General features: G+C 36.9%; 1 protein-coding gene across 1 annotated transcript in view; it reads left to right on the top strand.

Annotated features, from left to right (window-relative positions):
* The window catches only part of EMC2 (ER membrane protein complex subunit 2), a 44,400-nt gene that overhangs the window by 26,444 nt on the left and 3,205 nt on the right, over positions 1-14,751 (top strand). Inside the window, 5 exon segments of the mRNA XM_043539178.1 lie at positions 5,609-5,694; positions 5,854-5,913; positions 9,198-9,279; positions 10,321-10,431; positions 12,227-12,331. Of these exon segments, the coding sequence (XP_043395113.1) occupies positions 5,609-5,694; positions 5,854-5,913; positions 9,198-9,279; positions 10,321-10,431; positions 12,227-12,331 (444 nt within the window).

The raw sequence follows: 14,751 nt of genomic DNA, 5'->3' as shown, positions 1-14,751 counted from the left end.
CAGCTGGAGGACAAATAAAAGCAAAAATGTATTATTATTTTGAATTTTGGGTTTTCTAAAAAAATTAAATCTCGTGATTTTATGGCCCTGACTCATGATTTTTTTTAATACTTCAGGTTGGCAGTGCTACACACGAGAGTATGTGAACTCCTTGTCCCGTATTCAGTTTCCCTTTTATTTTGCTAATGGGATTGAAAACCTTTAGACCTATTAATAGAAAACCTATTAAAGTCACACCCTCCTTTCAAATCCTTCCCAACAATTTTAAATAGTTTCAACAAAATAGCTTCAGTAAAATACATTAACTCACCAATTTCTTTTATTCCATGCTATTTTAAAAGCACTTTGTTCTTCCAGGTGCTGTGCTTTCTCTGTGAAATGCCAGCACAGCTCCTAAATGTCCAGAACTCACTTAAGCTGAAAGTTGCCATTTGTAAGTAAGACATGGGACATTTTATTCAACATTTTCCCCAAAAGGCACTTTTTGGGAGGTGACGGGATGTTGGTTTAAAAATCTGAATTGTTCTGTTTTGGTTTTGGGGTTGGGGTTGAGTGATGGGAAAAATATTAGAAACAGAAAATTAAGTGTAGTGCTCGAGAGGCTTGGTGCAGGTAGGAGCAGGGCTTGCGGAGAAGGAATGTCTTCAAACCACGCACATAATTCATCTCAGACCTGAATGCTACGCACTGTTGGTTCTGAAGCCTGCTAATCATTCCAGATCGTGTGATCTTCTGATGTGACTAGATATCCAGTAGATGCTAGTTGCAGATGATCAGTTTATACTTGTGTCCTAAAAAAGATGTAAGGTTTCCAGAAATAGTTGGCTTGGGGTCTGAATGGTCTGTGCTGTCTAGAAGAATACTGTAGTCTGTGAATAGAACTGTAACTGCTGAGAGTCTATTTCCAAACTATTCTGGAAGGGCCTACTTAACTGAAGGAGCTTCATTCGGACGAAAAGAAACTCTCTTCAGGGAGAGTTAGCTCTCTGCTCTGTATGTTGTTGCCAGTGAAGTTGCTGGATGCGTTGGTTGGCTTGTTGTATTAAACAGCTAATTTAAATTCCCCCAAGCAGTTTGTTTCTGTTCCGTCTCCTGATTTTTCCTTTTTTCTTTTTCTTCCTTCATGGGCATTAAATTAATACCTGTTGGAGTACATTATCCAAAAGCTACCTTTTTAAAATGGGGGAATATAAGAACGTGTCTCTTTTCCTTTTGTGGCTACAGAACTAAGTTCTGTTACTGAGCAATTATTTATTTTGTTTTAAATAATAAATTCACCTATGCAAGACTGTATACATAATTAATACTACAGCAAAACCCTGCCATCATTTAAAATAATTATTCAGAAATTAATTCGGTCAGTCTGTCACAAAAAATAGCTCCTTTCTCTGTAGGTCATAACCAACAGATTAAACTCCCCTCAGAGGCCCCTAGGCAACCAGTGCAGATCCAAAGCACGAGTGTTACGATGCTTGCAGCTACCTTGCTCAAGAGGCAAGCTATTGTGTTCTGCACCGTTTTCAGTCTCCAAATAGCTTAGAGTAAATGTTGCATCTTACGATACAATATTACACAAATTATTCTTTTTGTTGCAAATATAGAGACAGTATTCCTTTCAAATGGGGGCAGCATATCCTAGTGGATAGTCCACAAGACGAAAACACAGCAGACCTAGGTTGTAGTCCCAGCTCTGCCACTGGCCTGCTGGGTGGCCTTGGGTGGTCTCTCTGTGCCTGAGTTTCCGGATCTGTAAAATGGGGATAATGATGCTGACCTCCTTTGTAAAGTGCTTTGAGAACTACTGATGAAAAACAGTACAGGTATTTATTTTATTTTATTTTATTAGAGAGACAGCCAAAATAAAGACATCTCTGTAAACTGTTGACAGTTGAGCATATTAAATACACTGTTTTTGTCTGTTACCTTTGTTTATATTTCATTATACAAATTTTAAAAAACTTAGGAAAATGATGTACAGTATGTTGCTGTTGTGTATAACTAATGCTAGAAATTTTCAAAGCCAATTGGGGATTTAGCTACTCAACTCCCATTAAAAGTAGAAGTATCAACATTATTACCCAAACTGTAGTTAGGCCAGGAAACATGGATTAACTCTTGTGGATTAACTCGGCTGCTCTTGTGAATAGACCTACCACACTGATCATGTCTAGTTCCTCTTCAGATCCCTTTGGTGGCTTCCTCTCTATCTCTGAATTAAATTTAAGTCCCAAAGCATGATGTCCTTGTTTTCAAGATCCCACATAGTTTGGCTTTTGTCATTTCATTTCCCCTTTGTTCTGTCCTAGCAGCATGCCTCGATGTTGTAGTTTCCACCTGAGCTAACCTTCACCCAGACCTTGTTAGCAGTGCTTTCTGTCTTCCAAGTTGCTCTTCAAAACTCCTTTCTAGCATGATGCCACAGACCTTGGTCCTCTTGGTTTAAAAAAAAAAAAAAAAAAAAAGAGGAGTAGCATTTTAAAATCTTGTGGAACCTCCAAGATATATGCATTACTGATAGGAGTAACCACATGGCCTTAGGCAGTAAGCATTCATACTCTCTTATCTATTTAGTCCATGTACTTTTAACCTTACTCTTATTGATTTGTATGAAAGTTAATTTTAATCTCTTCTGGGCAAGGATTTCATCTTTCATTTTTCTGTTAAGTACCATGGCACCATATACCAACTAGGGCAAGAATTTTCATAACTAGTGATGCTAATACCTCAGTTCTGCATCATACCTGAAGTTTAATACTGAGATCTACTACACTGTATTTTGGTACAATACTGACTCAAAGGAAAAAATTATGCCTACTATATTACAACAATACAGGAAAAATTGGGAGAAATTAGAGGTTTATCTTCTATGTACTAGTCTAACCCAACACTGTTGAGTTTGGGATTTGATTACTTGATTTATCACTTCTAGAGCATAATTACAGAATTTGTGTTGCTTCTTTCCAGACTTGCTCAAGTTTTCATTTAGTTTTAGAGGGCCAAAGTTAATAACAGAGAGAGTAAACTTCAGTAAGTGTCAAGTTTCTTTTTCACTATGCCATTCTCAGTTTTTTCATATTCTTGAATTCTGTTAAAGTGAATGTTACATGCTTGCCTCCAACCTAGAAGAAATTAAATTAGGCAAATCCTAAAAGGATGAGTATGTAATTAGAGATTCCTAAAGGATTAAGGGTAGCCAAAAATGTAGAGACTGAAGTGTAGACCATGCTTGATTATGTGGCTGGGATGGCATGACACAAAAGTGAATTTTAGAAATATGATTTCAAACTGTGAAATGAACAGCTCTTTATTTAATAAAAAATGAAGCAATATTTATTGAACAGTTCATTTCCATGCAACGCAAGCATCTAGATATTTTCCTTACATGGTGTACTTTTGTTACTCATTTTTTTCTGTAATTTTGTGTGTGCATATATAAATATGTATGAGCCTAGTATTATGGGGGGTGACTTTCTTGAGGACTCTGGAGGAGGATGGCTCTTTGGTGACCTTTTCATAATTTAGCATTTTTTGCCCCTCACCTATACCAAGAAATTTACTTAAAAAAAAAAAAAAAAGTGTGTGTGAAAATCATAGCTCTATTTGTGAGAGATCAGCCTGTAAAGCAGTGGTCCCCAAACTTTTCAGGGTCGTGTCCCCACTACCCCTGTCCCTGCATCCCCTCACCGGGAGCAGGGTCCCAGCTCCTGGGAGGGTGGACTCGGACAGCGGTAAGGGGGTGGAAGCTGTGGGCTGTGGCTGGGAATGGAGCTATGGCCAGGGGCCTAGGCTGGGTGTGGTGCTGGGTGCGGAGCCATTGCCAGGTCGGGGATTGGGGGCGGGGCCAGGGGTCAGGCTGGGGGTGAGGCCAGAGCAGAGCGGGACTGGGTGGTGCACCCAGGTCCTCTGTTCCTCTGCGCCCCTTTAAGGGGTGCACCCTACAGTTTGGGGACCTTTGCTGTAAAGCTTCTACAGGTTCAAGTTTAAGTAAAGCACATCCTGGGGCTCAGCCTAGTGTAACTTTGGGGGAGGAATTCCACACTTGTGGGAAAAGAAGGAAGAAAAATAGTACAGGTTTGTTTGTTTTTGTTTTATTTTAAGGAGAGACAGGATGGCGGCAAAAAGCAGGTAGTTGGAATGTTAGGATCTTTTTCAAAGGAGATGGGTTGGGGCAGAAAGGGCAAGTGAGGCCATCAAAAGTGCATGAGAAATGCATTTATCAAATGCCCTTAAAATTACAATTAATAGCTTTATGGCACCCAAAGGCACATGAGAAATGTGGTACAGATGACATGGCCCTTACCCAAAGTGTGCAATCTAAATTTTAGGTATGATGGGCGGGGGAGGGGGTGGTGTCATGAGCAACTGTAAGAGGATGGAGAGAGAAAATAAGAGATACCAAAATTTAGTGTGGCTATTGCCACCACATGGGGTTCGGGTGCGTACAGGATATAGAGATGAATGCTTTTGCATGTCTGTCTTCAATACTTGTGATCATTCAAGGGACAATAGTTTAAGTGAATGAGGTGGAGTGTTGCTGGTGGTACATTCTTTGTGAGGTGACTATGCTCTGGAACTTGCTTCCCTGCTTGGTCTCTTGATCTGTCAGAGCCCAGATCTGATGACTTTCAGGGCATGCTGGGGTGTTTTATGGTATGGTATAGGATTTTGGAGCAAATGGCTGGGGAGACTCGTAGTATTAAACACTTTTTTTTCCTATCAGTTTTTTTTACCTCTTAGAATTTATGCATACCTTTACATGCTGATCCAAAGCCCACTGAAGCCAATGGAAAGTCTACCTTCGAGAACTGTCAGCACACTTTAGAAATCCATGTGTGCATATATGCTGCTCAGAATAATGAATTACTAAAATGGTGTGTAGTCTCTCTTCTGGTATGTGGGGGGAAGTGTAAACTGTTACTACGATGCAATACCTCCATCTTTTGGATTTATATTGTTAAAATGCATTTTCCACACACATGAAAAGCAAGTTAGTTTTTGGAAAAGCTTTGCACGTTTGTCACATGAATCATTTAAGATGAAGGGCACAAATGTAGTAGCTATTTTTTTATTAACCTCATACTCTAAATTATTTTTTACGCATTAAGAATGATGAAAGCTTGATTAAGAAGATACTGCAATTTAAAACAACACTACAAGAAGTGACATTTAGCTCTTCATAGAAAAATCTTAAGTTGCAGAGAACCGTTCTTATATCAAGATGCCACTGTGGGATTCTCTAATCTCTAGTGACTGACTATCCCTAAAATACGGATCTTATGAATGATAGGGTGGGAGACTTTGGGTTGGATAAAGATTATCATCATCCTGCTGCTTTGTAATTATCAGAATCTGGACAGTCACTTATTTGGATGAAATGATGCATACAGTTTCTGCATCCAAAGTAAAGCATATGTAATGTGATTGTAAGAGGAGTTTTCAGATCTCCCAGTGGGATGTCATAGGGTATGTTTATAAACTCCAGCTAAGCAGTTGTTCTGCAGTGGAATTCCACTTGCATTGAGATAATAATTTGCACAGTCAAATTGCCTTCTTTACAAAAACCCAGGGAATTATGAGAGCCTAATCCTTTATTAATGTCAACCCATAGGCAACAAGAAAGCGTAAGATTGCCATTCGAAAAGCCCAGGGGAAAAATGTTGAGGCCATCCGAGAGCTGAATGAGTATTTGGAACAGTGAGTGTTTTACAAGAAAAAGGATTGTGTTTTGCTATTCTGATAAATCTTTTTAATTAAAATGGAATTTGCATTTGATTTACGCCTTTTCTTCCATGCTGTTCATTTACAGAATCTCTACACAAGCTATTTTTTTTTTTTAAATTTCTCCCCATCCAGATTTGTTGGGGACCAAGAAGCTTGGCATGAACTTGCAGAACTTTACATCAATGAGCATGAGTAAGTTGTTTGAGTCTACATAAGAAGTGCTAGGTTGAAATCTTCTCCATGTAAATCAAAATCCATAGTGACTGTTTCTAAAGGCATGTATACATTTATATAAAGGTATACAATTTGGTGTCCAGTATGACAAAAAACATCATAAAGCAATTAGGAACCTGATGTAGCTAGCAAACTCTTTAACAAGATATTTTATTTAAAAATACGAAGGATTTAACTAAGAGGGGGGGAGAGAGGGAGAATGTTGACTACATTTTGTTTAAAATGAATCCTGCTGATGTAAAGAAGAATTGAATAATAATTTTCAGAATATCCTGTTTGGATAATGTTGTTCATTACATCTAAATTTGAAATGCTTGGAGTCTACAAAAATTATCTGTGGATAATTAATGCTCTGAGTGGATTTCTAGGAGACTTCTGTAAAGGACATAATACAAATTGTATTCATTTACCATTGTTCTTTTATTTAAAAAAAAAAAAATTGTTCCAAAGTAGGGGCATTTGGTCGCTGGGTACAAAACTCAGTGCAGTCAAGAATGTTGAAGGAACTTGCTTATTGGATATTTAATGTTTTTGTTAGCTTTTTTTTATTGCTGTAGTGACAGGAGGAAATCCCAGTGTGAGAGGATTAGCCCAAAGCCTTAGTGCAAGTTTTCTAATATTGCAGCATTAATTCTAACCTCCATCCAGAGGCATGTTATTTTTTTTTCTCTTTAGTTCATCACCCAGCCTGAATTATATCATATTGTTTCCTTCCTTCCTTTCCACAAAGTGGTAAAAGAATCAGATTCTCAGGGAAAAGGTGGCCCTTCTCATTGTGCCAGAAAAAACAGTCCCAGTTCCCATAGAAAAGAAATTAAATGAATACTCAGATCTTCTGACTCTCTCTAGATCTACAGTTTTAGTGCACAGATTTTCCATTTCTTTTGGGAAATGTGCAGCAACTGTATAGGAAAAACAAATAGCTTGGAAAACTTTTTTATTACAATGTATAAAAATATATGTTACATAATGAAGGCTATAGCTACACGATTATTTCTTTCTACAGTTTGTTATAACTTTTTGCTGACATTCTGCTTTTTTTCAAAAATTTTCTTGAGCAATAGTGTATGGAATTTATCTGAGTTCATTGAAAAATTGAACCCCATTGAATGTATGCCCATGAGCATTATCAAATAAATAGTTTTCAAGAGTATTGGTTATGAAATAATGCAAATTCTTGGCTGAGAAACAGCTGAAAGTAATTTTTTTAGGAAATAATTGTGGTCTTGCCCTGCCCTTCTCAGCTATGTTATAAATTCTATTTTGACTTTGAAGCTGGTTAAAGTTACAAATTTTGGCCCTGATTCTGCAAAGATTTATGCACATGCTTATCTTTAATAACTGTAAATAGTCCCCAGTCCTGCAATCTGATCCATTAGTGAGGAACCATGTGCCTCTCCATAGCCTCAGTGAAGGGTCTTGGAGTAGCCATCCATCTGTGTATAAGCTGAAATTGGGGCCATGATAATATACCGTATATACTCATTCATAAGCCGAATATTTTTGGTAAAAAAGTGACGCATCAAAGAGCGGGGGTCGGCTTATAAATGGGTCTACACTAAAATTTGATTTTAAACTCTTTGAAATCATTGAATTGAATATTTAATACATTGTCATTTTGTTTACAACATTTTTTTAAAATTTTATTAAAAACTATATGACCCTTTCATAAGTCGACCCTATATTTCAGGGGTTGGCAGACTCTGGCTCCTGGCCCGTCAGGGTAAGCCGCTGGCGGGTCGGGACGTTTTGTTTACCTGGAGCGTTCACAGCCATGGAGCCCCTCAGCTCCCTGTGGCCGCGGTTTGCTGTTCCCAGAACGGCGAACCGTGGTCACAGGGAGCTAAGGGGCTCCATGCCTGCCGACACTCCAGGTAAACAAAACATCCCAACTCGCCAGTGGCTTACCCTGATGGACCGGGAGCCAAAGTTTGCCAACCCCTGAAATATAGGGTCGACTTATGAAAGGGTCATACGGTTTTTACTATTTTTACCTGTCCATCTTTAGGGGGTCAGCTTATTATGAACAGGCTAATGAACGAGTATATACGGTATAATGATAAATATGTGTGCAAAGATATTATGAGTAAATTGTGGACCAAAACTGCTAATTAAAAAAAAAAAAAAGCCCTATTACAGCTGTAAATTGTACAGCTATAAACTTTCATAACATGGTTCGTTTGCTATTATAGCTAAAGTAAATATCTGTCAATATTTACTTTATAAACGCCAGTTTTCTGGGTTTGGGCATCTTACTATTTCAAACCACATTGAACTAAGATGTCTTACACCTGGTTTAAAGCCAAATTCTGAATGTTCTCCAGGTAACAGTGTAAATCATTTGAACCACACTAAAATTTTATGGTGTATATTTAGAAAACAAAAAGGCCCCAAAAATGGTTTTGTGAGCTTTTTCTCAATTATTTTTTAAAGACTTAATTAAAGAAAAAAGTGGTAATTTCCTCTTTTGAATGGTATAAATATTTCCGTTTACATTTGTATAGTATTTTGTATCTGTATGCAAACCTGGAATTCTTGATTTAAAGGTGTTCATGTTAAAGTGTTAGGTCTCAGTCTTGCAATTAATTCCTAAAGAGTAGACCTAGTGGGGGGGTTAATTCCAGAATCAGAGCCTTACTCCATAATTTTCAATGGCTTATGAAGCATCAAATAACTTAAAATACTTTCTTCAGCTGTGGAACAAAATGATGGTAGTTTGTCTTTAAAATTAATCAAATGCTTTGTAGCAGTTTGGGTTTTTTAAAGTTTTGAAAAAGCACCAGAAGATGTCTTGTAAATTACAGTGGTACCCATCGCTGCTTAGTAGGTGTCTTAACGTGTTCACACCCTACATTAATTGTTTGTATGTGCCAGGTCCATTAAAATAACACATAAAATACTCAATACTGGTCATTGCACTGTTGGGTGTGGAATCCTTAAATAACTTCAATGCATAGTCCTCTGGAAGATACATGAGTTCACAGTGATATCAGATCATGTCCATTGAGCTGATCTCAGTTCACCAGGTATTATGATTTTATATATTAAAAAAATCAATAAATCTTAAATTTGTAAAAAAAAAATCTGTTTTGTTATAATATTCATGAAATAATGAGAGACAATATATAATTATAATGAGGAGGGCTAAAAATACTGAAATGTAAATAATACAATAGCAAAGACCTATACCCACATCAAATCAACAGTTTGTTTTATGTCACTTTGTTTTTGATGTTCCTCAGCTATGCAAAGGCGGCCTTCTGTTTGGAGGAGCTTATGATGACTAATCCACACAACCACTTATATTGTCAGCAATTTGCTGAAGTAAGTATTTTCAAAAGAATCGGTTGTGTTTGAATACCTGTTCTGGTTTTGCTGCTAATGGGAATAATACAAATAGAATAAAAATGATTTCTTTTTAGTATATTTCCTCTTTGGGATTTTAAATACGTACAAAGGGGAGGCATCAGTTTAAAACACCTGATAGAATTTTGCACGTTGAGTCACGATTTTTTTAAAAAATCCTAGAATTACTACTATTACTAAATTGTAAATTAAGAATTAAACCATCATTTGTTGAATGTACAAATTCTTATGGAAATAAACTAAGCTTGTTGAAATGTTTATGCTCTTCAGTGAAATTTCAAAACTAAATGAATGAGAAATTAAACTTTTACATATTATTAATGCTTTTCTTGGGAAGTATGTTGTGTTTTCGGGACAGTCAAGGGGCCAGAGCTTGCAGTCCTCCTTTGTAGGAAATCTTGCCTGACAGAGAATGGGGAAAACATTACAGGATTTGGCCCAAGATATTTAACAGTTTGCACTAGATTCCAGTTTTTAAATTTTAAAAAATGACATTATTATTAGTGGGAGTAAATATAATGTGTTCTGTTTACATGGATTAAATATTAGATAATTGTTCAAATTTAAGAGTCTGCTTATATCACTTTCTGGTTCCTAGAAATCCAAATTGTCTAGAATACATCTTCTAAAAAGTATTCTTCCTCTAGTTACTGTAATAATGGGAATTAATTCATTTAATTTCTCCTTTATTATGTCAGTGAGTGACATTTAAAATAGCAGCGACTTTTTTTTTATAGTGAGAGCATCTTTTTTTTCTAAATTTGATTATTAAAAAGATCAGATACCTCACAGGTTAGTGCTTTGCCTTTTGTGTTTCACATGGCATTCAAGATTTAGATGAGTCTTAACAGTTTTAAGAGTAGTTTCTATAATCTCTTTGATTCAGATAGATAGAAAATATCTACCTACTGCAGCTTCTGGTGCCTGAGCCATGATGAAACATGCAAGTTTTCAAAGTAGTAAAATAAAACAGGTTTAATCAGTCTCTAATTTTAACAGGTTAAATATACCCAAGGTGGGCTTGAAAACCTTGAATTATCAAGAAAATATTTTGCACAAGCATTGAAACTGAACAACAGAAACATGAGAGCTTTGTTTGGACTATACATGGTGAGTTTGAATGAATACTCATTGATTGTGTGTTGTCATTTAAAATTCAGTGATCTTTCTAATCTAATATAATAGTTTTACTGTTTTGAATGAGAGTTATTAAATATCAGGAATGAACTGTTTGTTAGGCCAACGCGTTAAGGGCCTGCTTCCACACCAGTTGAAATCTATGGGACACAAGAGGACCTGGATTCTGTTCTTGCTCTATCCCTGACCTTCACATCATCCTTCTGTGCCCTTAGTTCCCCATATTCAAATGGGATAATTCTACTTCAGCCTTCTGTGTAAAGTGCTTTGAGATCTGGTTAGTGCACTTTATTGTGGTTTTAGGTTTTTTGGGGAATTTAATTGCAAAAGGTGTAATTATTCTATAACCTTGTCTGTACTACAGAAACTTTGCAAAAATTTCCCCAGTTTCCTACACCAGTTCAACTCCACCGGGGGTAGCAACAGAGAAAGCGTAGTGTAAATAAGATGCCAACATTTTAAGTAATTCACCTTTGAAAAGCAACTGGATAAAGTGAAATGTGAGGGTACTAGAATTATTATTTATTTAACCTTAATTTACCATTTACATGCATTTTTAAGGATTGGGTTATTAATGGTAACAGTGTGTGCTTTTTAACAATTATATTTATTATTGTAGGACTGTCTTAACCTTAAATTAACAATTTGTTTTTACTTGGGAATAAAAAAATATTAGTGGACACTAGCTGTCAATTAGAAGTTTGGTAATGAATCAAACATACTATATGCAATATCTTCCCTTTCTATTTAGGGCACTCTCAAGCACTGAATTGTTATGCATTAATGAGACCAAATTAATAATAAAATAAAACCTTTTTCCTAAATCTGTGGCTTCTTCATTACTGAGTGGTGATGGGATTTTCTGCTGCCAAAGTATGTAAAGAGGCCCAGTGTTTCTGCAGTCCCAAGTTGTATAATTAGTTTTGAGAATTTTCTGCAAGCAAGCAATTTATCCCTTATGTGTTTTACGTTAATGGAAACTTCTGTAATGAAACTGTGTTCAACATTTATATTGTTTGTATTTATATTTTAAGGGTAGACATGCACAAAGCCTGAACTACCTTAAAATTGTTGATCTCTAATGTTCCTAATATGTCAGTCTGGACACTAAGGGTATGTCTACACTGCAGTTAGACACCAGCGACTGGCCCATGCCAGCTGACTCAGGCTCTCAAGGCTTGGGCTAAGGGGCTTTTTAACTGCAGTGTAGACGTTTGGGTTCAAGGTGCAACCAGAGCTGTGGGACCATCCCACCTTGCAGATCCTAGAATCCAGACCAAGTCTGAACATCTCCACTACGATTAAACAGCTCTTAGCCCGAGCTGCATAAGCCTGCGTCAGCTGGTACTGCCAGGAATGGGTTTTTAACTGCAGTGTAGACATATCCCAAGACATTGGGTTTTATAGCCTCCTTGCCAGCAGATGGAGACAGAAAGCTATTTTTGTGACACTTTCACTCCATAAATGGAAAAGGACTGATAGGAAAAGAACTGGGCATATTCAATCTCCCTTGCAGGGATAGGAGAGAGAGACCCTCTTGTGGACAGCTGAACCCAAAAGTCTTTCATTTTAGTGAGATCAGTTCTCAATTCTTTTAACAGTCTAGTTTTAGGCTGGAGACTTTTTATGAGCCAAGGGTTCACTTTACATTCTCTCTTCGTTCCTTTCTGTTGGACTGTGTGTGGTGCACACCACCAGTTCCTATGGTCTTCTCTTTTGTATATGTATGTATTTTGCACTCTTACTATTTTTTGTTTTGTAATCCTAGTCTGCCAGCCATATTGCTTCCAATCCTAAAGCAAGTGCAAAAATGAAAAAGGACAATATGAAGTATGCCAGTTGGGCAGCTAACCAAATCAATAGAGCTTACCAGGTTAGTATTTTGTCTACATTCTAAAGTCTTTTCCTGGACATACTGCATATCTCCATGTTATGATAAAATGGGTTACTAAAAGGCAAGATGTCTGCATATCTTAATAGCTTTTCTACTTCTTTTAAAATTAAATTGGACAGATTTGCAGTTTGCGTAAATCAGCATAATTTGGTTGATTTCAGGTCACACCAGCTGATGATCTGATTCAAATGTATGCATTCTATTTCTGTGTAAAGGACTCTGATGTTTTACATGCTGTAGTATCTGTATAATGTACTGGGTTTTGGGGGTTTTTTTTGTTTTTTTTTGGTATCTGTTGATTTGTTCTTTCTAGTATTAGCATTGAATGCACAGGGTAGCATTATATGAATCTCCAAGACTTGGGTCTATATGTTTCTGATTGTTTCATCATATGTGGTATGTCAGTAGTCAGTTAAAATAGTTTTGAATTTCTATTTTAGTTGTGTTATTTACCAAAAGAAGCAGAGATGAAAGGATTCAAGGCAAGATTTTTTTAAAAAAATTACTTGGGTGCCCAGTTTAAAACACTGGATTTTGGGGGAGAGGCGCTCAGCGCTTTCTGGAAAGCGGCCTCTTTTAAGATGTCTTAAGTTGAATACTCAAAGTCACAAGCCCCTTTTTGACAGTGCTGGCCTTAGTGAATTGGTGGCATAGTCAGGATTAATACCATGGAATCTTGAGTCCCAAGTTCCAACTTTAAAACTAGAGATTTATTCGTAAAAATGAAAGCTTGTAGTTATTTGATTCACAGCCACTTCTTCTTGTTCTTTTCATGTGGCTATTTAACAGCTCAGGATCTCTCAGGAAATATGATTTGTGTGTTTTTTTTTGTTTTGTTTTTTTTAACTCTATGGTGCAGTTATACAGTTTTTGTGAAGTTATTTTGGAGCCAGGTTAAAATGATTTGGCTTCCCTTTCTCAGTTGATGCTTACCAGAACAGATCACATTAACACAACTAAAATATATATATTTAAAACAAATGTCAGAACTTCTTTGTGCCTTCATTCCTTTGTGACACATTGCATAGTTCAGATGTATTTTATAACACTTTGGGATAAAAAGTGACAAATACCATATCTGACTGAAACTGCATGGGGGATTTTGATTTGTAGCATGTATCTACTCAAATTAGAATTTGGCTAGCAGCTCTGTGTGTGTGTGTGTGTGTGCGCGCGTGTGTATGTGTATTTTTATACAATATATAAAAATACACACACGCGCGCACACACAGCTGGACAGGACCATTTCCCAGTCCCACCCTGCTTAAAATGTGAGTCTGACAAAACTGCGGATAGGGTTTGGTGACACAGGTGGTACAGGAAATGGGGGTGTTGCAGAAGGTGGTAGTCTCCCTTCTGAGTTGATATGGACTCAGAGCCATTGCATAATATTGTGGTGTTGAAGATGAAACTTTGGTCACTTGTGCCAATTAAAGTTCCTATGGCCTTTTTCGTGAGAGGAGATTCCATTTTGGATAATTAAATAATCTATGAAACTCCACCCTTCTCCCACATTCCCCAAAGTTCTATGCAAAGTGAGATAGGAGACATAACATCTTAGTGAGTTTGCCATGGGTTTATGAGTTCTGCTACGTGGACTTGCTGGCATTGTCAGCAACTCAGTTTGTCCTTCAGTCATGTCTGTTCTCTTACTCCAGAGAGGTAGATGCATTCTTCATCCTGATTTGGCTACCTAGCAAAGTAATGTGGACTTGTGGCTCTGAATATGGATGTTTTAACTGAAGAAGTATAGAGGTATTGGGAGTTCCACTGCAAAATATATGCTTTTCCATGTGGATTTTAAACTTAAATTCCCACCAGTTTCATGCACAATACCATTAATTTTGGATAACTTCCTCTAATTTGGCAAGTTCAGGTCTGCAAGTTTGTTTGATAAATATTCAGCTGTTTTGTTTTTCAGTGGATCTCTATTTTTGATAAGCCCTAATTAAAAATGTTTCTTTAGTGGCCTACTTCTCTTCATCTGGCTTCTGGCACCTAATTTTAGTCTTTTGCTTTGTTTTTTCCTGTAGCTTGATCTCTATTTGAACTATTGAATTACTTTGGTTTCTTGTATTAAGTGGTTTATTTTGTTGTGAACACACAGATGAAATTAAAGAAAACAAAATTTAGGCTGAATTATCCAAGAAGGCCTCCTTTCACCAAGATCTGTCAGACTGGAATAGGCTCCCAAGGAAAGTGGTGGAAGTTAGGAAGGTCGAATTAGATCGTGAATTTTTTTAGGAGTACAAATATTTCCACTTATGTATTTTTTGGCAATCCATATTTATTTAGGTGTTCAATATTTGTCCATCCCTGCTAACTAGTGCTTCTCTAGCTGTGCCTGGTCTAGTAGAGAAATGTCCATTTGGGAAGAGAGAATTGTCTGGTATCTAGAA

Source organism: Chelonia mydas, chromosome 2, assembly GCF_015237465.2.
Source record: "Chelonia mydas isolate rCheMyd1 chromosome 2, rCheMyd1.pri.v2, whole genome shotgun sequence".
In the NCBI taxonomy this organism is placed as follows: domain Eukaryota; kingdom Metazoa; phylum Chordata; order Testudines; family Cheloniidae; genus Chelonia; species Chelonia mydas.
This window is presented reverse-complemented; position numbering and strand designations above follow the sequence as displayed.